We start from the raw sequence: 27,282 nt of genomic DNA, 5'->3' as shown, positions 1-27,282 counted from the left end.
GGAAGCGCCGCCCCGCCGGGGCTCACGTGGCCGCCGCGCCTCCTGCCCGGCCGAGCCACGTCCGCGGAGGCGGAGCGGGGCGGGCTCGGCCCCGGATGGAGCAGCGCGGGGAGGCGGCTCCAGCTGCCGCTCCAGCTCCAGCGCCCGCCGCCGCCGCCATTTAGCCATCCCGCCGCGGCAGCCAGCGCTGGGACAGGCTGCGCGGGAGGGGTCGGCTCGCCGCGGCCGCTGCCATCCTCACCATGGCCATGAGGCGCCTGCCGCAGCTGCTGCTGCTCGCCCTGCTCGTCTTCCCCGCCGCGCTGCTGCTCGGGGGCGCCCGCGGCGGCCCAGGTGAGGGCGGGCGGACGGCCGTCGCTGCCGAGGAGCGGGGCGCTCCGGCCCTCCCGGCGCAGCGACCGCCGTGTCGGGCAGGGCCCCGCGGGCACCGGCCTCGGGCCCGGCCGTGACAGCGGCCCGGGAGAGCCGGGGAGCCCCTCCTGAGGCGGCGGCAGCGCGTTTGCCCTTCTCCCCGCTGGCCGGCGGTGCTGGGTCCCGCGTTCCCGAACAGATGCGCTGGCTGCCACCCTGCCTTCCCACCTCGTGTGCCGCCACCCCCGAGTGTCCTTGGCGACACCGAGGAGCGCTAATCTCTGTTTACGCTGTGGCGTTATCTGATTCACGATCTGGAAATTGCCTCGCTACTACTAAGTTTGGGCAGGCTCTTCGCCCAGCCCCTGCAGTGGGCTGCAGCTCACGCCGTGTGCGAGTCCTTTCCCAGAGCTCTCCCGCTATTGCCACATCATCAGCCCCTCTGACATCCATCGGACACTCCGTGAGGGCTCTGAGGTGTGCTGGGCAGCAGATGGCAAAGGGTGCCTACAGCCTAGCTGTGCGCTGTTCATTTTTAATTTAAAGCCCCCTCACCTTTGTGTGTAAGAATTTTTGTAGACATTAAATTTTACACACTTACAAGTTTAAAACATCAAATAAAATCACGGTAGTTAAGGCTTAGGTTAAGTATTGCACATGGCTGAGCACAAGTCTTTGAGCGTGCCTTCTAAAGATGCTTGAGAGGAGAGGTTGGGTTTGCTCTCTCTACCACTGACTGGCAATTCTTAAGTCCTTGGATACTTGTCCTGCTCAAGGATTCCTATTTCCCATTAAAATTCCTAAATATTTCTTTTAATTTTTGTATTTATAGCAGCTAGGTCTTTTTTCAGACCTATGTTATTCAGTTATCCATTCATTTCTACTCTTTCATATTCAGAAAATGTTATGTTTGTTAAAAAATAAAACCCAAACCTGTTGTTTTGTGCACATGGTTTAGATCTCAGCCTTGCTTGCATGTGCTCTGAACTGCAAACAGGCAGAACTTTGTCCCGTGGCCAGGATTGTTATTAATCATATTTGCCCAGTGTTTGAATGTGTGAGGCTTGGCTCCACGAAAGCAAAGAGGCAATGGACTGTCAGATTGCACTTGTCTTGGAGCCTGGCTCTAGGTCATGTTTCTTTTCTGACTGGTGGTGTGGTTCTGTTGGTAGATGGCTGTACACCATATTGAGGAGATTGTAGTGAAAAAGACATTCTTTAGGTTTCAAAACTTGAATGAAAATAAGAACCAAAAAAAATAGTAACTTTTTAGGTGCCTTTCAAAGTGTTCTGCTACCAGTGTGCTAATTACCCGTTGGACTTGCTAGTCTTAGAAGAAACAGTACTTACTAAATTAATTTCCTGGCAATAGGAATGCCTTATTTTCACTTTTATAATTGCAAAATTTAATTCTTTTCGTACGTTAATGTGATTGAACAATAGCTTATAAGGTCGATTGGCTGCTTTTTGCAAATTTAGGCATTGCTGTGTGCATGCTGAACTTCTTGTCATGCAGCTGTAAACTTTTGGTTTTAAACGTAGTGGCAGATGACTGAGTAAGTGAGAAAGTTTTTAGTGAAGGAATAAGGCTGAAAGATCAACACAGACATCCTTTGAATAGGAGGTTTTTGCAACTGAGGCTTCAAAACAATGTATTGGAAAGGTTTTTAAGTTCTTCAAGCATTAGTTTGAGAATGATTGTAGTTAAACTTCAGTTTTTTGTTGATTAACCAGACATTTAAAAGATTTTCTTGTGTTTGCATTTTGTTTTGGCAGGTTTATTAGTTGCAGCTCAAGATGCTACAGAGGATGAGGAAGCTGTGGAAGATACTATAGTTGAAGATGAGGATGATGAGGCTGAAGTTGAAGAAGATGAGCCAACAGACTTGGTAATTGGACATGAATGTTACTTCGAAAGTGTGAATTAGACCGGAAGTGCTTGAAGCTGGATAACTGAAATAGCTAAGTTTACTTACGTTGCTGTTTTCAGGTGTCTGTTTCCATGTATCTGACTAAGCTTGTGTTCAGTTTGATGTGTCAGAAGGATTTGTCTTTTGTTTCTGAATTACCAGCTGAAAAAACCACATGGGGACAATCTGGTTTCTGACTATCAAAACTGTAGGCCACCAAAAAAAGCCCAAACCACTGAGTGAGAGAACCACGTTGTCATAGGAGCACTCTGTAATCCCTTTTTATTTGAAGCTGCACCTCAGTAAACTGAGAACACTGGGGGATAGAACTACTTCATTCTGGATTCTTTGATATTGATTTCTAAGGGACATCAGGGTCTTGGTTTTTAGTTAAGCTCAAAATGAATTCTGAAACTCTTGTTAAAAAAAATACAGCTAACTAAATTTACAACACAAATTCATAAAATTACCCAGAAAATCAAAAACAGAAGAGCTGTAGAAGGTATACTAGTCAATATTGTCAGACTATTATTAAGTTAACTTTTGGATGTAATTTCCTTTTAATAAATAGTCTATGCCTGTGGTACAAAACTTGATGCTTTTTAGGCAGTTTCTTTTATTTGTCATTCAAATAAAAGGGTATTTCATAGGGTCCTGGAATCAAGATGCTACATGCTCAGCTCTGGTTCCCTAGTTCATGGTACATATGTGACTGATCCAGTAGGATTTCCACTGCTTCAGGAGGTTGTTTAAGCACTGAAATCAAATGATCCAACTGACTTGCCAGCACTTAGCTGAGACTGTTCGATACTGGGTCAGCCTTGTTTTTGTTTGGTGGGGATGGTGATGATCCCATCATCCCCAAATGGAAAATAAGCTCTTAATGCTTGCATTTGTCAAATTAAAAAGTGATTCATCACAAGATGAACTTGAACAAGTGAGTCCATGGGCTTACATAGTTCCAATAGCCTAACCATTTCCAGGCATACGTAACAATTAACTAATTAAAACTGAATAGAAAGCTGCCATAAACACTCCCTGTAGTGAAAGTAACTGATTTGTTTTATGGCTGTCTTTATTTTGAAATACTTGTTTTCTAACTGGAAATAGCTTAGATGTGAACACTTAACATTTAGATTCTATTCTTTTCCTTCCACCCCCAAAGAGAAGCCTTACTGATGCTTTTTGATTCCAAACCCTTCAATAGAGCTAAATGTAGTTCAGATTAGTCACTGTGTCAAATATAACAAGTATAAAGATAAATGCTGAAAGGGATGCTCAGCAAATCTAGAAGGAGAACAGACTGTGGTGCTAATCCTGCAAGAGCAGGATTTGGTTCAAATATTTGCCACTGTTGCATGCTTTGACAATGGGATTGTCATGAAGCAAGCATGGTTTTTGCTTCACTGTTCATTATAGGATTTTTCAAAAAAGTCTCTTGTCTTAGACAGAAGAAAAAGAAGAAGAAGACTTGTCAGGAGAACCTAAAGCCTCACCTAGTGCTGATACAACCATCTTATTTGTGAAAGGTGAAGGTAAGAGGCCTCTGCTAATCCACCATTCTCTTTACTGTTTCTTAGACTACCTCAGTGTTTGCCTAAAACAGTGAAACCACAGAGTCTGTTCTAGATGCTCTCTGTTTAGAATTGGCTGTATGTGGTGCATGAGGTTTATTATGGTTTATTTTTTTTTTTGTGTGTGTGTTTCAGACTTTCCAGCGAACAACATTGTAAAATTTCTGGTGGGCTTCACCAATAAGGGCACAGAGGATTTCATTGTCGAGTCTCTCGATGCTTCTTTCCGGTACCCTCAAGACTACCAGTTCTACATCCAGAACTTCACAGCTCTCTCTCTGAACACAGTAGTTCCACCACAGAGACAAGCCACGTTTGAGTACTCCTTCATCCCTGCTGAGCCTATGGGAGGTCGTCCTTTCGGTCTGGTTATCAATCTCAACTACAGAGATGCAAGTGTAAGCTCCATGCTCCAATTCGTGTGAATCTTCCTATTTGTCTGGAGGTTAGACAAGTACCTCTCCAGAAAGTGAATGCCTCTGTAGTATTTAAGCAAATCCGTGGATACATAAGCACAGCAAGTGATTGCCTACATGCACTTAAAGTTGTATCAACAGTGGAAGCTGGGGTGTCTTAGAACTGTAGAGGGCAACCAAACATTTGTGCTTTTATGTGTTGAGCATAACTTACCACCTTAAGAAAGTCTTGTGCAGGAGTTGCTGCTTTCTAGAATTTCTCTAATAACGTGGAAAAACGTTTGTGTATGTGTTGAAGAAATTAATTTAAAATGTTATGTGCAAACTTTGTTCTAGGGCAATGTTTTTCAAGATGCTGTCTTCAATCAAACTGTTACAATTATTGAAAAAGAAGATGGGCTGGATGGAGAAACGTAAGGACACTGGAGATCCAGGTTTAGTTAGTGCACTGGTAGAACAGGTTATTTGTGGTGCCATTGAAAATAGTTCTCATATTGTAATTTTATTAGGTCTGCTGTGTTTTGTGTATGATGTAGCAGCATTTGACAGACTGAAAATACAGACTTTTCCCAAAATTATGATCTCTGTTATTAGTGGGAATCTTCAGGACTGGTATTGTGTCAGTGAGAAGTTGGCAGATGTGCTTTAGCTCAGAGGGCTTATGCCTGGACCTGATGTTATTCAGCTACATAGCAATTCAAAGCTGTTAAGCTTCCGTTACTCTGCTGTGCTTTTTCCTAAAAGATGCAGAGAGTCCATAGTATCAGGCTGTGGGTCCTGCTGTCAGGGCTGGAATAGCTTTCTTCTGGAACACTGCAGTGTAATCTTAAGTTTACATAAACTAAAATATGTATTTGGAGTACCAAATAGCACAGCAAAGAATGACTGAGTTCCTCTAAGCCCTGTCTATAGTAGGTATCTTTCAGGAGTGATTTCTTTCAGATTTGGTTAGATCTGACACACCAAATATCTTTCAAGCATATGCTGTGCTAAAATGCTATTAAATATTGTAGCACTGGAATGGAATTTTAAGTGAAGCTGTGTACTAAAAAAGTCAATCTTCAGAAATAATTGTAGACAATGCTGAATATGTGAATTGTCCTAGCACAGGTAGAAATTGCCTGTTGAGCAAGCTTCCTTTTAAAAATGGTTATCCAAAAGAAATAGCAGTTGCCTTAATTTGTAATTCTCAAATGTAATGTATGTCAAATACAATGTAGTATAAATGAAAGATCAGTTTGTAACATGAAAATGTGTGATGCTTTGAAAAAGGAGCACTCAAAACAATTCAGATACTAGTGTCAGTTTGTGTGAATGTCCTGTGAACAGATAATTGCCCTATAACAGGTATTGAAATTAAGTATCTTCTTCAGTTTAACTCCATCATTTTCATTATCATAAATGAGAGTTCAGATGTTCAGCTTGGAATAAATTCTTTACCTGTAAATTCCTTAATCCCCAAATCAATTTTAGCTATAACTTAGGTTTACCTCTTGCTAAGTATCAACAGGTACTTCAGATAAAATTCTTCAAAACAAACCAGAATGCACATACTAAGAAAATTTATTCTGTAGGTAGAATTGTAACTGTGGAATACAGAGCAAGATAAACAAAGTCTTTCAAAGCTCTGTTGCAAATTAAGTGTCCTAGCAGTACTTGCTTTGCAATAGCGTGCTAAAAGCATATAAAAGACTTTCAAGGATTTTGTAAGGGATTAAAGCTGTCACAGACCTAAATATTTCCTGTGACCCAATCTCTTGAAACTTCATGGTAGTGCAAAAGAATTCTTGAGGTTACTAAATTTCAGTATTTATTTATTATAACACTTTTCCAATTATACAGCATTTTTCAAACGTTCTGTTGTTCAGAATTATGATTACAGTTTCTAAAATCGAAGTCAGAATAATTACATTATGGTTGGTAGAACTTTAGTTTCAGATTCCTTGGGTATTTTCCTCACTTGCCCCTTACAGAAGTTCTTCGGAAAGTTTCAGTGGACATGTGGCCAAAGTTTGGCTTAATTTCTATGCCTCTTCATAAGCTGTCTTCAAAACTTGACCTTTTTAGTTAATGGATTGTTTCTTAAACTGTTTTTTAAAGGATCTTCATGTACATGTTCCTCGCTGGACTTGGTCTGCTGGTCATTGTTGGCCTACACCAGTTACTAGAGTCTAGGAAGGTGGGTAGCGTGTTTGTCTGTGTACTTGTTAATACAAAACCTTTCTGATGTAAAAAGAAAGCAATTCAGTGATTGCTTCTGGCATATGATGGTAAAGGTACAAGATTTATTTTTAGAACCTTAGAGATTACTGGGGAAACTAGAGTGTTCGTAAAAAATGTTCCTGATGGAAGATACTTTGATTGCTGAGCCTCATGCACTTTGGGTCTGCCCTTTGGCTCCACACTGAAGTGGTTGAATTGGAATACCTTCTAATCACTGAGTGTCTGTGTCTACTTACTTACTTCCCCCATGCTCTGTAATTCTGCCTGTTAGTCTAATCCAGGTCAGACTTCAGGGGAAAACAGCTCTCAGTCCTTTATTTAGTTCTTAGCAAAGCTTTGCTATAATGTTGATTATTTTGTAAGGTCAGGTCACATGTGAGAATATTGTGCTGATCTGAGAAAGCAAAATAAAACTTGTCATCATAAAGTTTGACAGATCATCAGGAAAAGGTGTAATGAGTTTGCCCAGGTGTGTATGAAATCTTGGTGCCTTAATGTGGAATAAGTGTTGTAAGGTGTTAGAAGTGGTAATACAAAGCTTGGGGGAATAAACTGCTAATGGGAAAGACAGCTCTGTGCATTGACTAGCCTTAAGTTTGTACCTTAGTGAAATAATTGTAATTCACTAAATATTGCTTTTTTAGTAATTTCTAATACTTGTGCTACCCAAGTCTTACTTAAAATAAAAAATCTTTCTTCTTTCTTGAATTTTTAGAGGAAAAGACCGGTACAGAAAGTAGAGATGGGAACATCAAATCAGAACGATGTTGATATGAGCTGGATTCCCCAAGAAACTTTAAATCAAATAAGTAAGTAAAGTAGTCTGCCTTTCACAAACTACACCACAACAAACTTAACTTGACCAATTAATTGTAACTGAGTAAGTAGCTGATACCAATTTCTTAGAACAGCATGTAGGGAATAACAAATTGTCTCAAGCACTGTACTTAAGGATGAGATTATTACTTTAGCAGGCCATTCATGGTGGAACAAACTTCATTGGTTGATGAGATAATGACTACAGGTGACTTTTACAATTTGTCCTGTAGAATATTTTTCAACAGTGTAAGGTGTCTACCCAAAACCTGGATTGCAAAGATGGTTTAAATAGGAGAAAGTAGAGGTCATCTCAGAGTTCCTGTAAGTTGTTTGGAAGTTTGCCTATAAACCAAAGTCTTAAATAAGTATTAGAAGTGTGTTTTAACTAAAGTCACATTAATACTTGTTATTGATGTCCTTCACAAATCCAAAAGTTCTGCTTAATACCTGAAATGCCAGCACTAACCCCAATATCTGATTTATTTAGACTGTGGATATTTCTGACTTCTTTCTCTTTCTTCTCTTTTGCTTTCCCATGGCTTCAGTGCAAAGTAGAAGAGGTGAGGCAGACTCTTTGTGAGCTGCAGAGTGAAAAGTGCTTAGTGTGTTGTCCATGTAATATAGGCATGGATAGAAGTCCATGTAATAATTGGGCAGAGCTTCTTGCATGCTGTGACTGGTGATGTAGCATGAGCAGTGAAAGATGCAGAACAGATGCATGCAATGGTGTACATTTTATATACATCTAAATTTATGTTTTCATGTATTTTGTGGATATATTTCTGGTTATGTTGTAGAAACATAGTTTCAGTAGAATATTGATGAAATATTGTCTTCTCTCACTGTTCCCAGAATTATTTTTCTAAAAGATAGATGTTTATCTTGCCTTCCCTGCTTTCCTTGGTGTATCAGGCTGATAAAGTCCTGCCATCAGTAGCAGTCACTACTGTGAGGTGGGAAAGCCTCAGTGAAGTGCATCCTACACAAGATGCAGAGTTTGAAAACCCTTTTCAGGTGCTACCCTTACTAGCAAGGACTGCAGATTTGATCAAATAAGCATATTCTGAGCTTCATTTGGTCCAGAGGCCTTAGCTATGGTACGAAGTTGTGCCAGGAGTTGATGACTTTGGGCTTTCTTAATTCCTTTATCCTTTTTAAGAGTACTTACACAACATAGGTTTAAAGACTAGTGGTTTACTTGTGAAGATAAAAGCTTTCTTGTACCCTTTTTTTCTGTTAGACACTAGAAGAGTATAAAATCCACTAGAATAGAGCAAAATCCAGACACAGGAATTTGAAAAGCCTCCATCTAGCAAGAAAAACTGAAGGTCTAAATGCTACTTTTTGCTAAAGAGCAAAAGGGTTCCAATTCTGGTCATGTTCAGGCCCCACCACCATCCTTTTCTTAAGCCAAATAAGTATTCATATCTGAACACTTGAAGTTTAGGAAAAATTAATGGTAAAATTGTTCTTGTGGTTTTCTCAGCTCCAGTTTCGTTTCAGTTAGAGCTCTACACTAGAACTCTTTAAAATAATGACCTTCAAGATCTCAGATATTCTTGACTTTTTTATTATTGACACTTCATACTGTACTGATTAGCCTGTAAGGGCATCATGGCTGCTCCTTGTGTTTGCACATACTCTAACCAGGGAGGTTATTGGAGATTGTTCTGTGTAAGAAAATCAGTCACCAGATGCACTTAGCAGTCACTTTAGCACTTCATGTGAAGTATTGAAGGTTATTGAAAGTATTCTCTGCAATAATGATAGAACCATAGAATGGTTTGGTTTGGAAGGGGCCTTAAAGATCACCCAGTCAATGTGGATGCTTCCTGGAAAAGTGCAGTTTTCCACAACAGTTTTCTTCTGCTGTTAGTTGTATGAATGTGGACATACTACATGCAAGACGTAGCTGTCTAAAGAGGAGTCAATCTTATGTTCTGCAGCCGTGTAAACTCAAGGCAGTGGCCATCAAAATAATTCATTTAATTTTCTAAAAGTGTAATTACTGAACATGAAAATTTTCTGAGCAGCGGAGCCTGGAGTTTCACATGGGGATGACACATAGGGTTTTTTTGGGTTTGGGTGTTTTTGCATTTTAGTAACTGACAAATACAACAAACATTACCCTGTTGTTGCATGTTGCAGAATGGAAACATATTTTTGTTACCTTCTATTTATGGTGCTGGTAGTTTAAAAGCCTTAACAAGGTGCTTGAACTGACTTCTCTGTGGTGATGCATTGTGCTAGAAGGGCAGCTTGTCTTGTGTTTGGGAGGAGAAAAGTACATGCTCATGTAACATTTGCAATTGATGCAATGATCTCTTTCTCTTTTTTTTTTTTTTTAATCTAGATAAGGCTTCACCGAGGCGGTTGCCCTACAAGAGGGCACAGAAGAGACCAGTGGGCTCTGATGAGTAATGTTAACTAGTGCAACAGTTGAACCTTTACTAATTCTGCCTGTTTGGTTTTTTTTGGATTGGAGTAGTGCAGAAAACCCATACCACCATAAGGAAAACACTGCTAAACATTTGGACTGAATGAATTAACTGAATGGTGTTAATATTACTGAAAATGCACTTCTCTTTTAATTTTTTTTTAAATTGTTGGGGGTCGGGGGAGGTAGCCATTAAGATTTGTGCCTGCGTGTGTAAGCAGTTGGTCTTAACAGAAACGTGTTACCTGAAATGTGCCTTTAGAGTTCTTTGTAATGCTGGCTTGTCATCTGTACATTGTCATTGAAGGATTTTTCTCCTCTCCCTAATCTGAATGTCTGGTGACTTTAATCTGTCTTGATTGTATCATACCTGTATCAGAACCTGAATGCAATTGTTATTGCTCAGTCAGTAACATTACTCTTTACAAGGTGCGCACACTGAGGTTTGTGTGTGTGGTCCTGTCTCAGTGGCCAGGCACTGATCATCTCAACTTCTGCATAGTCTTCATTCTAAAGGCACAATTGGGTATACCTGCTTGTAGTGGTAGATATTTTGCTGCTGTTTTGATCTGGGCATGCAGTGACCTAAAAATCTGAACTTAGCTGCATAGATGTTAGGAAGACTCTTGCACAGCAGCAGAACTTGTGAAGCATGGAATATGTGTGCTGAATTGGTATTACTACATAAATTTCTTTTTTATACCCAGTTTGTTAAATGGTTAGTTATTGAATTGTGCCAGCATCTTAGGTATTCAGATTATAGTGGTAGTTCTGCAATGTTTACTCGAGAAACTGTTGAATAAGCCAGAAAAACTTTTCAGTGAGTTCTTGGTTCTCTCTCCTAAGAACTAGAATGTCATATGTATCAAAAGGCCAATTTATTTTTTAAGGCTTTACAAGGATTTGCTGTACACACTTAAAAATGAATTTGAAAAAGTTGGATTCAAATAATTCTTTTTATTGGCAAAGTATTTAATTCACCATTTACTGTTTTTAAATCTCAGCTTCTTTACACTGGTCAGTACATTGGTCTGAGGTTTTTTTCATTTAGTCTTTCTTAATTAGTAGCACAGATTCATCATTAGCTACTTGTTGGTTCAGTAGTCAAGCAGAAAAGCTGTGTGCAAAATCAAAGCAAGATTTCCTTTTGTGGCTTACATGATTACCGGGTACTGAGGTATTGATCCACATCCAATGTGTTCAGGAATTGGCTGACAGGGAAAAGAGCCAATATGCAGAACATAAGTTTGCTTGGGCAAGGCTTGAACTGTTTGCATCTCAGCTGCCTCTCTTCCTATGTCTGAATGTTATCTGAAGGCTTGTTGAGTTCTGGAAGAGGCATAGATCTGAGGCCTCTGTTGCCTTCTTTTCCTCCCTTTTCTCATCCCCACCTGTGAAAATGCCCTTTTAGTTCTACACTTGGTCTTCAGGGACTGAACTTCTGAGCCAGTGAATGCTGAGTGATCCTTCCAAATCCTGCCCACAGCGTGTTTGAAGCATCTAGGCTCTGAATCTACCTGTGCTGGCACTATTTTGTTGCACACTTTGCCAGAATGAACTGTGTTATTGACTCACACTGCTGTGGAGAAGATGCTTTGTTCAACTTCCTGAAAATACAGTTAGTCCAGGCAGAATATTTTTTGCAGTTAAGGTTGCTTATTGTCATTCAGATAATTTAGGAAACAGTTGAATGCTGCCCTCGTAAGGTGTATCTCCACTCAAATTGTTTGGGACACCTTTATTTGCCTTTAGTGATATAATCTGACTGGTTCTGTGGTAGATTGGCAGGCTTGTATTCCAGCTTGCACTGATTCAACAGAGTGTTTATGGATTAAAATCTTCCTATGCTAAAGCCCCATAGTGATTGCAGCACCTGGTGCACTGAACTTGGAAGTTCCTTCTCTTGGATTGTGTCTCTAACCTGGCATTGAGAGGGTTTTTTTTTCATCTTCTTCTAATAGGTCATCTTCAACTGTATACTCTTAATTCTTCCTGAGATTTAAAGGTACTCTTTGGGGGGGTAGTGGTGATACAGTGGTATGCCAGGAAAAAAGACAAAGGATCAGAACTGAGGATATTAATTTGTAATATCCTAGTTTTATTTCTACAAATAAGAAGTATTTGAAGACTGAGCTCTCTTCTCTGCAGTCAGTGTCTGTCTTCCAAATGTTTAAGTTCCAAGCATGAAAGAACAGAGAAGGCAGCTTGCACTGGAAGCAGCAGTGGGAAAGTCCAGGTGTACCAAGGCTGTTTTTCTGATGATACAACTTGGCATTCACTGTAGATGGTTCATAGTGACTTCCTTAGCCAGAAGCAGTTCATAAGAGCAGGGGCCAGTAGACCACTGCTGCTCATGATGAATGTCATAACATTTTTTAATTACTTGTTTCTCATTAATTTTCTGTAGTTGAAATTTGGCAGTAACATTCCAGCATGCGGTGGTAACTGAACTTTTGCATCTCTAGTATTATTTCTAGTGAATAAGCCAATCTATTACACTCAGTTTTCTTAAATTGGGGGCATAGAGTTGTTGCTTTATCCTGTTGGTTATAAACTTTTATTTTGGTACTTGAATTTTATACTCAACTTTTAAACAGGGATAGCTTAGTGTCGCAGGTATGTTGCTGGATATAATTAATATTCTCAGCTGAGTAGGGTGTAGTTTTGCTACTTAAAGATGAGACAGCAGCAATTCTGCCTATCTGTGCCACCCATTTCCATTTGGCAGCACAACCATCTGTATAATCCAGCATTCTTACCAGTTCTCAGCCAGCTTACTACACTGCCACACAGCTGCTCCTGGGGGTTCTGGGAAGAGTGACAACTGTGAAAGAAGCTGTGGGCTAGGGTTTCTTTATTAGTAAAAGATCCTAAAATGGTTTTGGAGAGCAAATGAGCTATGGGCTTAGAGTGAAGGACCTCTGTGAATTCCTTTCTCACAGCTCCTTATCTTACTCAAAAAATTGTGAAGACCTAAGAATTCTACACTTGGGGTAGGAAAAACATCTTTAGAGTTCACATCTACAGAGGCAGCAAAGCATTAATTTAGGCTACCCTTGAGCTGCATGTGATACCTGTAGCCCTCTGTATGCTGTCTGCTTTCTGTCAGTGGTTCATTTTTTTCCCCAGTATCCTTCCATCAGAGGAAGAAGAGTGGCTGCTGTCAGACTCAAGGATTTGAGTTCATTCTCCATGAATTGTTAAGTTGTAGGCTGTGGGGCTGGACAGAGCAGACTAGAGATGGCAGTGCTTCTGCTTGTTCTAAAACATTTATGCCGAATGTCTTCCTTAGCTTGATAAGGTGTAATCAAAAGTATCATTTACTGGTTATTCCTAGAATGCATGGTGCTCAACAAAATATTGCAGGTGAGAGCTCTGAATCCAGGGAAGCCAAATACTAAAGTAGGCTGGTTGTCCTGTTTCTCAGTGTGCTTGATGTACTGAGCAGTAGAGAGCCTGTTCTCTTCTCCAAGGAAGGACAGTACCTACCTCATAGGAGTGACATAAGGGCTTTTCAAGAGTGTTTTGAAGTTGTTTGGGACTTGCACAATACACTTCCATGGAGATAGTAAGACACAGCACTAGTGTAAATGGCTGGCAACTGTACACATAGATCCATACTGTACTAATTTAATCCCCTCACTGACCAGAATTTAGCAGCTTTACACTTTGACATTTTTAAGAGGAGTTGCAGTTAACATACAGAGGAGAGCAAAGCCAGAAAGATCTCTTAGTTTCTGCAAAAATTTATAGATGGGCTAAGTAACATTCTTCTGATATTTTTCCATTTATCTCTAAATTTTCCCAGGGATTTTTTCTAATCAGTTGATACAGATGATTGTTTATGTAGCTACAATCAACAGTCATTTTAGGAATGGCTGATTGTTTTGGATGATTAAGTTCAGGTGATGTACTGCAACTGAAGTGTTAAATTATCATTTAATTTCTTACCTGCTGACTTGCATTTATAAGTGAGATCAGATCTCTTGAAAACAGCTGCAGGTTTTTTGTAAAGTATACTGATTTTTTTTTCTTAGCATTGTGTAGCTTTTTCTTTTTTTTTTTTAATAAAGCATGAATATGGCACCAATAAAAGGCCTTTTCCTTGATAAGCAATCAGTAGTGGCAAATATGCAATGTGTGAAAACATGCCATTCTTAAATTTGCCTTTCTACATGTGTAATTGGAATTGAAATAATATTGAGCAAATACTCTGTGATGTTTCAGACAATGGACTAATAATTAAGATTAGACTTCTTTTAAGGGAGGGCCCTGGGAAAATGTTCTGTAAATTCCTGAATTCTGATGGGTTAAAAGCAAACCACAGTGCCCTACATTTCTAGAAGGATAACCTCATGTTAAACCATAGGCAGCATTAAAAGGATCTGTTAAGATGCTTAAAGGTTGCTGAAGCACAAGGCCAAATCCTTCCAGTTTTTACGTGCATGCTGTTGTGTGACCAAGCAAATGCTTACATTCCATGCAGTAATTCTGAAAATAGCAGTTCCAGCAGGTGTTCTGCATGCAAACAGAAGAAGGTAAGACTTGCTGGTGGAAAAAAATCCAACAAAAAACAAGACAAGGTTTAAAAATAAAGAATGCTGGGACCCCTGTATTTGTGAGCTATATCTGTGGGTAAAAGAGGGAAAAACTAAAAGCAGATGTGTTGATGTATTTTTAGGTCCCAGAACACATAAACGACTAGAATTTGAAGCCTGCCTCATCTTTCACTGAAAAGATCAAGATAGATAGATTGCAATAGCTGGCTCAGAAAGAACAGATAGCAAGACCAAGATGAAGTCTTAAAAATCTGTCTGGCTGTCTTTCCTGTCCCTTTGTGTAAACTTGGCTATAAATTTATATTAACCATGATGCAGTAACATTTCAGCATTACAACATTCCAGTCCCTTAGCTGGTAAGGCAAAGCAGAGTTTAACCTGCCTTTCCTCATCACTCTCAATCTGTTCAGCCTACGTAGAAATCACAGCTGAGTTTTCCCTGTGCCGCCTAAATTCACATAATGAATCTGTCACTTGAGAGCTGTCTCTTTCACACAGCAAAGAGAACACTTGGAGTTGAGGCACTTGGTCTCACAATGGTCTGAACAGGTTTGCAAGAAGACCCCACAGTCCATGTTCTAGTGAAGGAGGGTCAGTCCTGCCCTGCTGGGCCTGGATGGAGCTACACCGTGTATTTGCCACAGAGATGAGGCTGCAGTGCTGCAGCATTAACCCCAGAGGTAAAACACAGTACTAGGTTCACTAGATGGAAGTCATTACAGGCAGCAATTCCCAGATCTGCCAGCTGAGGGATCTCCCAAGCCTGTGACAGCTGCTTCTCAGAACAGACAAGCACATAGAGAGCTTTAGCCCCTTCTCAAAGAGCAGCATCTAAAGGGAGGGGTCAGAGCAACTGTGTCTGGCCTTTCTAAATCATTCCATTATCTTGGCCACTGAAGTAAATCTGAGCACTGCACTTCTCTGTGCTGTTCAGAAAATAACTGACAAATGTGAAGCTTGAACTCAGAAAAGCTGTAAATGCTGGTGTCTGGAATTTGCTTCCAAAAAAATTCAGGGCTGTGGCCACCTACAGGGTCAGCTGAAGGTATTGCAGAGGTGGTGCTTATAGAGATCCACTGCCTCTGCCACCTGGTGTTTTCCTTAGCCAGTTTTCCTTAGAAGTTAAATTAAATTGCATCTTTTGACCCCATGTGTACTGTGACCACATTCAGACACAGACAGGTTCCCATTCAGCTTTTCCTTGCAAGCTGAATCAAGGGGCCCAGACTGTTCAGAACACTGAAGGAACTCCCTTGGCAGAGCCTGGATCCACAGCCCTGCAGAAGCAAGCAGGGGCCTGGACCTTGCCCTGAGAGTGGACTTGATCCAGTATCAGCTGGCAAGTTTTCCACCCATAAGTTTTCAAGAGTGAAAGAAAGAACAAACAAACACCCTGTTTTCTTCAAGAGGAGTCTACACAGCAAGGAGGGCAGTGAAAATGCCCTGTTGCAGGTTTCCATTGGAAAGGAAAAGCTAGAATTTAAATAGCATCTGGTGACTGTTGAGCACAGTATGCCAAACATTGCCACTGAAATAACAGGTTATATTTAGAAGCAAGTTCAAATACCCTAAAACACTTGATTTGGAAGTGTGTCATATTTTCCTTAGAGCCAGTCTTTAAGGCTTGGTTAATGCTTGGTAGTTTGTAATAGTGGTTCATTCATAGAGCATGGAGTTACTTCTCACAGCTGGAAATGACATTTTGCCCAACTAATCCTGACTTGTTGCTGCTATAAAGCAAGTTGGAAACCAGGAAGTATATCTTGCTATTAGGCACTACAGCAAAGAAAAAAAACTGAAGCAGGATTTAGTTTGTATTTTAGAAAGTACACTACTCAGGCACCATCTCCTTTCTACCATTGTATTGGCCTGGCAGATTGCAGTTCTGCAGCATTCCATTACCACTACCCCAGCTAAAGGTACACCAAGGGTGAAGTAGGAGGCATCAGTCACAGTCATGCAGCCAGAACAATCACTCTGTAGTTTTTCTTTGTGCTTATGCAGGGCAAGACATTTCCTCAAGGTCTTCCTGAGGCTGAACTCCTGCTCCTGTGCAAAGCATTTCACTGGGTGTCATTTACTGTTCCTTTAGTGAGCTGCAGCACTCCTTGTGGTTACTCCTTTCCTTTCCCTGGCAGTCCTCAGGGACCATCACCCTGTCATTCCCATTCTGCTGAATTTATAGAATTGAATGGAGCCAGATGTCACTGATGCAGTACAGTGGGAATAAGTACAGGCCACCAAGGACCTGCTGACAAACTGCAAAACGTCCCTCAGCTGCAGTTCAGTAAAACGCTGCCTGAAGGAGCTGGTGGAGAAGCTGCTATCATTTGTAATTAAGTACCTTAATTTTTAAGCAGGTGTTTTGCAGCTGCTAAAAAGACTTAAGGTTCAGGAAAAGTTAAAAGCTGTCAAATTCATAAAAAGTAATAACCAAATGCATTAAAGGCAGCATGTGGCTCTGCATCCTGTTCCAAAATGGATTACCACAGGGTGCCCAGGCTGCTCACTTGTCCAGATCCCTCCCTTTCCCTCACCTACAGCCCCAGTTCATTTTCTAGTGAGTTCTGGGTCTTGGGTAGCTGTGCTAGGCAGCCTCTGTGGTTTGAACTCCAGGATGCTGACAGAGAGTGATGCAGACACAAGATCAAAGATCAGGCTCACTGTGTTGTGGTGCAGACTTGCACTGACTGCTGTGGGCATGCAGGCACGTTGATACTTTGATTTTCTCTGGCTGTGGAGTATTGTGGACCTGATGATGCACATGACCTTTGAGCCTGTAAAGCTTCAGACATACAGGCATCTTGAAGGCAGCAGATTAAATGTTATTAAATGTCCTGCCACCAAAAAGGGACTTTTCTGGCAAAGTGTGCAAATCTGGGAGTGCTGGATGCCATTCAGCAGCAGTGCAGGCAGTAGGACATGGGAGGTACATGTGCTGCCTCCTCCCCAGCTGCTGCCCAGGAGCCCCATGCATCAAGTAGGGCTGGGCTTTGGTAGAATTAAACAGCAATGCCAAAGGTTACAATCTCTATTTACAGCCAGGTTTTGCCCGTCCCAAGCACAGGTCATGCAGTAAAGCTTCAGCTGCAAAAACTTGGGAGGAATATTGGTCAAAGCAAGCCTGCATTTCACAGCTAGCACTGGCATCACCCTAAATCAAGTACAAATACTTATTTTGGGTGCAGATTCCTTGGAAGTCAGATGCTGCTCATTGCAAACAACAAACCTAGGCTGTCACTCTCTGCAGGGTCAGGTAACAGGAGAAGGGAGGAAAGGCTAACACACCAATTGCTTTTGTTACCCAAAAATAACTCCATGTCTGAGGGCCAGGGCCCATGGACCTGTGTGCACACATTCACAGGAGCATTTATTTCTGCTGTTCCTCATACCCCAGTGCTGGGGCAGGCCCTGTCGTGGAGCCACTGACCCTCTGGCTGACATCCTGTCCCAACCTTGGCACATTTTCCGAGCAGCAGGGCTGTGCTCCACGTGTGGTTACAGGCTAAAAATTACTGACTGAAAGTCAGCCCACAGCAGTGCTGGCCTTCACTGCATTAACCTCTGCCTCGGAGATTGTGAAAACAGATCAGGCCTTTCGTGATGAAAAGCCTTTTCTCCAGCAGATTTCTCTTATTTACAGCCTCCCATTAACTGATGTTCGTAAACTGCTTCACAACCCTCTGCTGAAAGGCTCTAGAGAAGTTCAAGTGCTTTCACAACAGCGTATTCCAAACACCATCGCCCAGAGTTTCCTCATACACTCCTGGCAGTTTTCCCTGCCAAACAAGAGACAGATCTGGCACAGGAGAAATAAACAAGCACAGCAAAGGAGAAAGCTATTTTCAGTTCCTACTAGTTGGGAGGATTGCTACAACATTTTCTACTGCATTACGCAGTGAGGTTGGGTGAGCCAGAGAAGCCTTCCCATTTTACTACTGTTTAATATATGAAAAACTTCTGCTTCCTTTTTGTGAGGATTTTTTTTTAGTATTCTGAGAGGGGGTCTTGAGAAATGAAAGGAGGCAATACTAGAATTTTTGAAAAGCCTCAACAACGCTTCTCAGCTCCATTTAGTTTCACTTCTTCAGGGTGATTTCAGACACATCTTGAAATGCATCAGAGCCACTTTCCTGGCAATACTCTGGAGGTCTACATCTCCCCAGAGAGTTCAGTCAAGCTTGTCATCTGTCAGGCAGCCCATTGACACTGGCACGTGTGCAGGTTACATGTCACTTACCTGAGATGACACTTGCATACACAGCAAGGTAGATGCTCCTGTATCTTTTGGGCATCCATTCTGTGCAGTGACAGCACAGAATGCAGCAGTCTGTGTCTTCACTGCTGCCTTTGAGCAGGCCAACTGCCCTCTGCTCCTCCACCCTTCTTCTCCCAAGTACTAATTGACTCTTTTTTAAAAAAAAGATACTTCTGGAAAAACAGCCTCATAAACATGTTTTTACAATACAGAACTTGGTGTTGCTCACAAACAACTGTCCCCTTGCCCACAGCCCAACCTTCACCCCTCTCCTTGTTTTAAATAGGCCTCCCTGCCCAGGTGAAGCCACTGCTGAGGCCTGGCGGCCCACAGGGATGGTGCTCTTGCAGCTTCTGCACCTCTTGTAGTGGTGCAGCTGGTGACAAATCCTAAAAACACCAAGGTATTCTGTTCCAGAGCACTCCTCCCTGTGCTGTTCTGCCCCTGCCCCTTCCCTTCCCCTCCAGTCCTCTGATAGTTCCTGAGAAATACATGGACACCACTGGACAAGTGAGTCCCTAACTTGTCACAGGGCCAAGGACACACGGCATCTGTGTCTGACACTAACTCATCCTGTGGGGGAAACACCTTGGGCTTACTTGGCATAAATCATCCTTTCAGGACTGGTGAGAAGAGTTTAAATCACCTAAAAATGCATTCCCTGAAACTGCATTGCAAAAACACAATCCTCAACTGAGGGGACAAGGAAGGACACCATGGAGGCTGTGTGGAGAAAGGCCAAGAGGTCTGAATTTGCTGAGTGCAAGACCCTGCATCTGGAGGAGATGCTTTAGGCTCTGACAGGGGCTCTGTGAACAAACCTGTTAATGTGTTAATGTTTCTTATCAAAACCAGAGGAACAGACTGACCATACATACTCTCAGCAGAGCTGTTGGCTCAGGAAATCCAGCTGTACTGTACCTCCTGTCATTTTAGGGTTGTTTCCAGTTTTTCTAATCCTGTGATCCAGCATGGCACTAATTGCCCATGACTAGGGAAATCCTCTGATCCACCAGCAAATCTGCAGGTACTGGCAGTCACCAGTTTCCAGACAGGGACAACACTATGCTCCTGGATGTTTGTTTCCTCTGTTCCCTGAGTGTGCACACGAGGACATGGGCAAAGAGGGCAGCTCCAATGTGGGGCTGGTGGCCAAACCCAGGAACTCCAGAGCACACCCAGGACTCCAGGGATCTCTGCAGTGATGTGGTGCTTCCAGCCTACAGAGCACACACAGCCAAGTGACCCATCATGTTCCCAGCTCAGACACCACCCACCCTCAGATGCAGATATGTGTGCAGATCAAGCCATCCCACTGGCAGGTTAGACCTTTCCTGGTATACACTCTTCCCCCTTTCCAACCTCAGACCATTTTTCATGGATCATTCAGCTCCTCCCTGACATGGAGGAGGTTTTCAAGATCTAAGTCAATTCCTTTATTTCCCAACAGATTGGAGCCCAAATCCCAGTATGTCCCTCACAGCTCCTTTGGCTGTTGCAGTGTGGGTGCAGCCTCTCCCCTGCACATTAATTACTGCCAAGGAAGGGGATGAAAGGGAGAAAGTCCTTCAGTGCAGCTCCTCCTCAGCTGCAGGGCTCAGCTGACCCACGACACCCAAAGATGCTGGTGCCTTGTACAGGTTTTACTCACTTCCCTTCCTGATGCTGGCTACTCCAGTACTCAGGTTTTGGGAAGTCCTGGTGTGGCCCCTTTTTCCACAGTCCAGCAGTTAAGAGATGTTCCAACTGAACAATCCAATACATTTCTCCATCCTTTTCTTTTTTGTGTGTGTTGCCAGAGTGGGTGATGAAAAATGGTGCTTCTTTGACGTACAGAAAATGCTGGTTATTCTGTGCTCAGGTCTTGAGTCTCCCTTTCCAGATAATCCTGAACTTCAGAGTTTCCAAAAGTGACATTTTCAATCCCATCATAACTACAGAAATGCTGAAAGAAAATGACATGTATGATTCCCCAAACTGGAGACTTGTGAAGAAGGAAAGGTTTCAAGTAAACTTTTGTCCCTGGCTGCCTTTGCTAGTTGAATTGTGACTCATTTTGTTTGAGAAAGGCTTTTTCCAACAGAACAGGCCAAAACTGTTAAGTGTCAACAGCAAATCATTTCTCATAGCACTCACTTTCTGAAGATCTTGGTGTAGGTGTACAGCCCTCCCATCTCACAAATGCTGGCTACTTTGAGACAGCTGCATAATGAAAAGCAACGTTATTCCTTTCTCTTTACTTGTTTGCATCTTTTTCGCAGAAAAAAAAAAAAAAAAAAAAAAAAAAGAAAAAAAAAGACACTCCAACCAGATTCCACATTCTGTTTTGGGGCAGTTTTCACCCAATTCTGCTATCTCCTGCCCATCCCCACAGTGTCACACTCCACACTTCAGAAAAACCACTTTCCTGGTGCCCCTTGCTGCCAAGGAATCCCTGTGGTGGTAGAGGACTTGGGTCTTCCCCAAACTTTAATGCTGTGGGCCAGCATGTGGCTCCACTCCCAAAGCACAGCAGTGCCTCAAAGAGGGGTGGTACCACTCTCCCTGTCCATGTCAGGAATTAAGTTCAGCTTCACCCTTCCCAAGGTGGGAAAAAAGCTTTAAGGAATGAGGTGAGGAAAGCCACAAGTTGGAGGAGGCACACGGACACCACCACCACCTCCCCACCTCTGCTAACCTGGTGTTTCAGGCCAGCTCCAGCTGTCACTGCCATGGGTGTTAGTGTGGGAAGGAATGGAGGCAGGAAGAGGGAAAGGGAAATGCCAGCAAGGAGCACAGTTCAGCTGGCCTGCAGGGTGATACCCTGTCCAAGGCATGAAGAGCAGGCGAATTCCCAACTCAGCAATAGTCACTGTCAAATTGAGGCAGGAGAAAAGGGCTGCAATTGTACCCTTCCATGGCCAAGAACCAAGTGCTCTCTAAGTCATCTGTTTTGTAAGTTATTAGTCACCATCACTCCTAGCCACATAAACTCATCCCATTTGATTTTACACCTCCTGACAGGTCCTCGGGGCACTTGGACGCGAGCTTCCCATCAGTCTCACGAGAGGAGAGGCGATTCAGGTCAGTGGGTGGGAGAGGGAAAATTATTTTCTGCAGGTTTCCTCCCTCAGAAATGATGTTTCCACCCCATGAGCTCACCCAGAGAGCCTTCAGAGCCCCACTTCATCAGGTGTCCTTGGTTTGGGGCTGAGCTGGCTGGCTGGCTGCTTCTGTTTTAACCTGTCCCTCCCTGGGGTGAGGGACCAAGGTCCTCAGCAGAGCAAGTGCTGTGAGGCATTTTGACCTCCATTGGGAAGGTGCAGGAGGCTTGAGGGAGGAAAGCAGCAGCAGTCCAGCCCCCAGGTCTGTCTCTCATTCTGAACCTGGTTCACTTCTCTGCCAGAAAGCACCACCGCAGCAGGACTTAGGAAGATCTGGATGCTTTGCTTCACTGCAATTCCCTGGTCTCGAGAGCTGGATGCACAACTCAGATGATTCTTTGGCTCACTGTCCTGTGAAATGGGTTTTATTTATAGGAAGGCATATAAAATGCAGCTAAGGCAGCTCTGACAAGCTAAAACAAAGGATTTGTCTCTGTTTATGAAATATGCACGTGGCTTTTGAATACATCCTGAAGAGTTTGCAGCCATAAACATTTATGCAAGAAGGAAACTATGGTAGCAGAAACCTACCTAATTTATAAAAAAAGTGACTGGTACACTACCTGCTGAGAGGATGCTGACCTATGTGACCGTGGGGCTACCATTAATTGAAAAAGAATCCCGACCCTGCCTATGCAGGAAAATCAGCATTTTCTGCTGTCTTCAGTTGCTGCATTGAGGAACTGCACCGGGAGACAAGCAGCATTTCAAAGGGGCCTGGCTGCCAGAAAATGGTGGTCAAAATGAACACGAGTTTTCAGAGTGCTGCAATCATCTCCAGCTCAAATTCAGATCAACCAAAGGAAGAGAAGCAGTGATCTACTGGCAAAAACTCCAGCTTTCACACTGTGCTCCAGCAGAGCTATGGCAGAGAATAAGTCACCACAAACCCACAAGAAGAGCCACGCCCATTTCATAACCTATAATTTTTAAATATAACATTTTATTGCTTAGATGGTTTGATACAGAACAAGTTTTACTTTTTATTTTGAATTTGGAAGTACTGTACAACTGAAAAAAGAGGAATAAAAGTACCAAAACTATGTGTGATTCTCTGTTCATGTGGCATAAACCAGTCTTGTACACAATTCGTAGCAGCAGTTTAAGTTCCCTTTAGAAAAATATGAATTCTACACATTTATTACTGTTTCCTGCATGGGATGAAATCACTAGGATTAAACTTCCTTCGTGGAGAGAGAAGAGAGAGAAAGGAGACACACAGAGAGGAAAGAGAAGATGAATCATTCTGAAAATGGAATCAGACTGTCACATAGCCCCCTAAAGTTATTTCACAACAGCCTCAAACAAGGTTCTCTCTTTTTTTTTCTTTTTCCTTTATTTTTTTTGCGCTTTCACAGTCAAGTGCTTAATGTAGTGATTGAATTATCTCCATGTTAAGTCCATTGCAACTCAGGCAAAAGAATTTTAGATCTTTTTTTTTTGTTTTCTTTTTGTTTTGTTTTTGTTTTTTTGTTTTTTGTAAAAGCCCTGAGAGAGGAAAAAAAATAAAAAGATTCAAACGAAAATCGTATAGAGACAAATTAGCTGAACATGCAAACTAAAGCCTAAGATTCACCCATAGTTTAAACACATTATAAATTTCACAGTTTAATATTGGGGGAGGAAGGGAAACAAAAAAAACCCCAACAACAGCAACAGTTCTCAGTCAAACTCAACTAATAAAAATGTCAATAAAATGTGGCAAGACCTTATACTCTACTAGGATATAGATAAAGGCTAAATAAAGCTTTAAATCAATAGTGATTATTGCTAGCAGATGTCCCGGCAGGCTGCTGGGAATTAATTACTTGCTACATTGTTCTGCAGCATATAGTTTAGTAATGGCTTCTCCCCCACAGTATTGCGCAGTTTCTTGTGGAGAGTTGCAAAAAAAAAAAACCACAAAAAAAAAAACCCAAAACAAAACAACAACCCCAAAATAAACAAACAAAAAAATTACAAAAACCAAAAAATACCCAAAATAATAATAATAATTATTATTATAATTATAATAGTAATAACAATTTAAGGGATGCGTGAACTGGTTTTAATTAAGTAGAATGCACCTGGGTAGAGTTTCAAATGAATCATTGGTTGTGATTGATTTATCTATATCTGGCATTAGCTTCGTTTCTGAACTGGTTCAAACATCCCTATTTAAAAATTAAAAAAAAAAATAAACAAAACACAAAAAAAAATAGAAATCACATATACCTCAACCATTTTTTCTTATTCTATTTGCAAGAATATTACTCAAGAACGTTTCTCTTCCTTTGAATTCTGGACAGTGAGATTTCAGTCTCCAGAAATTTTTCAGAGAATTTTTAAAATATAGATATATATAGATATATATATATTATATAATATAGACTGGGTCCGAGGCCCACTTCCTCCATGTCTGGTGAGAGCAGGAAAAGCGATTCTGCGGTGGGAAGGAGGGAGGGTCACAGTGCGGGCTGGGCTGGGGACTGCAGTGGTGGAATAGCACAGTGAGGCTCCGGCAATGCTATTATGGCTCTGTCTGTCCCAGAGGTCATGACTGAAGGACAATTAACAAACAACAATAACGACAACAACGACAAGAACAACAAAAATGCTGGGCACTCCTAAAAATGCGCAGCTACAGTAGGATACATTTCATTTAACTCCTTCAATATTGGTGGCTGGAGTGTCTGTCACCTGTTGCCGGCAACAGGAGCCATACGGAGAAGTTCCAGCTGCCAGCATTAAAGGGGTTAAATTACTGATATGAAATTTAGACACACACCTCAAGTCTTCAAGCATCAACCCCAAAATCTCAGGAAGAATTTATTTCTTTTTTTTTTCTTTTAAATTAATTTTATTTATTTTTTAAATGTCGTATATCTGTAGTTTTATTACCAGTAGTATTTTCTTGCTCTTAGAACACGACAGAAGCAAGACGAGAGGGTAAGGCTCGCATTTCTCTCTTGCTTTCCACTGGAAGACGGAATAACTTTGCTCTGTGAGTGACCGTCACCGACGTGACGGCAGCGAGGTCACTGCGGCACCGGCGGTGCCTCTCTGGCCCGTGCCCGGCGCGAGGGAGATGTGCCCCCGCACGGGCACGGTACCTCGCTGGCCTCCGCGGGACGCTCCGGTCGGAGGAAGGGGTTCATGGAAAGTACAGTAGAAGAGCTGCAACAACAGGAGGAGGAGAGGCTGGTGAAAGCTGATGAGTCAAGAACACTCCGAGACGGGATCCAAGCTGCGCTACGCATCTCCGTGGGCAAATATTGCCCATTGGCTTCTGCTGACTGCAGAGACAAGCGAACTGATGGATTTATAAAATAATAATAAAATAATAATAATAATAATATACTGAAGCAAATCAAACATATGTAACAGCGGGTGCATAATTTCCATAGGTTACGTTGCTATGTAACTCTTCTCTGTATACACGCTCAGTCCGTGACGGCCAGAAAAAACCCCTAGGATTTAGAAGACCACTTCTAATGCTGAAAAGTGGAAACAAGCATGAGGTTGAAATTAATTTGTGTTTCCTGCTTTTGGCTTGAACCACTTTGAACACCTTCAACTGCCACGTTGTTCATGCCTGGAACAGGCTTAATGCTCCACCATGTGGCAAATGCAAGAATATCTACTGAGAAAAAAAACAATAAATCAACGTCTCCTCTGCATCTCCTCTGACTATTTCATATGAAATTCACATCATTTTTCTTCCAGTTATTGGCTATGGTATCCAAGGGCCTCCCACCCCACTGCCCCATTTCCAGCTCAGAGAACAAACACAGCGACTATCACAGATATACAAGAACAAGCTCACGCACACCAATACAAAAGGTAACATTAATGCTTAAATGAAAAAGGGTCCTCTCCAAATAATTCTTTAAAATATTAAAATCATTTTTGAAAAAAATCTATAATACCAAAAGATCTAATAAAGTAGTAAGGCACTCAAATCAGTATATACGGTAGTCTCTTGCATTATTATACTGAAAGGCATATGGCACCAGGTCCAGTCTGCCATACTCTCCCCATAGCTGTAAGGTCGCTCTTCCAAAACCAGACTCCAGAAACCTTGCTCTGCTGGCTTCAGTTTGCCTGCCGAGACGTGTCCAACCTCCTAGCAAGTCATTCCACCCCCAAGAGCTGAGGCGCACTGTCGGCAGAGGCCAGGATGTGATTCATGGGAGACGGAGCGTTGTGCATCTCCAGCAAGTCTTGGATGAAACCTGAGGGTCTCTCGTGCTCGGAGCTGCCCCGCGGTTCCTGGTCTATTGCCGCGTGTTTCTGTGCGCTCTTGGTGGGCTCGGCAAGGCAGGCGCCGCTCCTCTCCTCTCCGCAGGGGGAGTCCGTGACCAGGTCGGCCAGGGGCTCGTTCCGGCTCCCCGCGAGGGACGAGTGGCTACCGACGCCCCCCGCGGAGTCGCACTCGCTTTCGGAGATGGGGTTGGCGCCGCTGTGGCTGGACTCATTCTCGCTGTCTTCTCCACACCTCGACTGCGTCTCCTCCTTGTCACTCTCCTTCCCATGGTTTCGGGCGTTTTTGACTTTCTGGTGGATGCGCTGGTGACGGACCAGGCTGTGCTTCAGAGTGAAGGTCCGTTCGCAGGTTTGACACTTGTAAGGTCTCTCACCTGGAAGAGAATGACAACACAAAGTCAGCTGTGAGGTCACACACGTGCCTTCCTCTTGTTTCAAGCTGCATGAAACACTTTGCACTTTGCAAATTCAGTACCTACATCAAACATCACATTTATGCAGATTTTTTGCTTCTGTACTAGCAAACTGGCTGAATACAAAACTTGCAAACTGGAATGCAAGCCTGAATACAGGTAAATGTCCACAGCACAAATGGAGCATTGAACTAAGTGTCTACAAGCTTGAGAAAGATTGTAGACAATCCTGGCAAGGCACTGCACTGAGGAGGGAAGAAGACCCTGTAAGCATCAGGCGCTCACTAGCATCCTGCTTAATTTAGTCAGCCACTTTTCTGGTAGAAGTTTACAGTCAATCTCTGGAACTCAAAAGCCTTTATGAAATCAGCCTACCACATGGGCTCTCTGCTGCAGGTCAGCCCCAGACAGATGTGGAGAGGGAGAATATTTTCCTCAGCAGGAACTCTTTGAAAAACAAAGCAACCACAGCCCCACAGACAAAATTCTCCCAAAATACAAACCACGCACACTGTCCCAAGGTGCTGTCTGCCCTGAAGAACCAAAGGTCTCACCCCAACCTGTCCTCCCTTTCCAACTGTGCCTCTTAAAGACTTTTCAGTGCTGCAATTCCATCAAGACATCATCTTGTGCCAATGAGCATCAGAATGAGGCAAGAGGTAGGCAGGCAGAAGTTTCTTGCACACTTCAGTGTGTCCCAAATGTTCCTCTTCTGAGTAAACAAATCCCAAAACCTTGCAGGTATCTTTAAAAAACCTCACACATTAAAACTGAAGTATAAGGAATGTACAACCTGACAGTATTTTACAGTTGAACAAGTGGGAAGGAGACAAGGAGAAGAGTCAACCCACAGCACTGGTGCAAAATCCTCAGCTGAAAATACATTGATCTGACAGTGGGGGTAGGTCATAGTTACATTTATGAATTTGAAGAT

The 27,282-nt window shown here is 42.4% G+C and overlaps 2 protein-coding genes across 14 annotated transcripts in view; one reads left to right on the top strand and one right to left on the bottom strand.

The window, feature by feature from the left end:
* Positions 1 to 26: 26 nt before the first annotated feature.
* On the top strand, positions 27 to 23,331 carry SSR1 (signal sequence receptor subunit 1). 5 transcript variants are annotated; one of them, XM_039712028.1, is made up of 12 exons: positions 28 to 333; positions 2,128 to 2,240; positions 3,709 to 3,796; positions 3,971 to 4,233; positions 4,588 to 4,664; positions 6,352 to 6,430; positions 7,190 to 7,283; positions 7,839 to 7,853; positions 9,647 to 9,710; positions 14,217 to 14,268; positions 21,551 to 21,610; positions 21,933 to 23,331. In XM_039712028.1, the coding sequence occupies exons 1-12, from the start codon at positions 243 to 245 to the stop codon at positions 22,086 to 22,088; spliced, it is 1,152 nt and encodes a 383-aa protein (XP_039567962.1). In that variant the 5' UTR covers positions 28 to 242; the 3' UTR covers positions 22,089 to 23,331. The 5 variants fall into 5 exon arrangements, with proteins under 5 accessions (XP_039567963.1, XP_039567962.1, XP_039567965.1 ...); XM_039712029.1 differs by lacking the exon at positions 7,839 to 7,853 and having other exon boundaries at positions 27 to 333; XM_039712030.1 differs by lacking the exon at positions 14,217 to 14,268 and having other exon boundaries at positions 49 to 333.
* RREB1 (ras responsive element binding protein 1) overlaps positions 23,004 to 27,282 on the bottom strand; it is a 122,016-nt gene continuing 117,737 nt past the window's right edge. For 8 of the 9 annotated variants that reach the window (XM_039712020.1, XM_039712021.1, XM_039712019.1 and 5 more), the window contains one exon: positions 23,004 to 26,309. In XM_039712020.1, coding sequence (XP_039567954.1) covers positions 25,804 to 26,309 — 506 coding nt within the window. In that variant the 3' untranslated portion in view covers positions 23,004 to 25,803. The remainder of the gene's footprint in view (positions 26,310 to 27,282) is intronic. The other variant, XM_039712027.1, reaches the window with a different exon arrangement.

Source organism: Passer montanus, unplaced genomic scaffold (genome assembly GCF_014805655.1).
Source record: "Passer montanus isolate IOZ18808 unplaced genomic scaffold, ASM1480565v1 scaffold26, whole genome shotgun sequence".
Taxonomy (NCBI): Eukaryota; Metazoa; Chordata; class Aves; order Passeriformes; family Passeridae; genus Passer; species Passer montanus.
The sequence above is the reverse complement of the archived record's forward strand: the minus strand, read 5'-3'. Positions and strand labels throughout refer to the sequence as shown.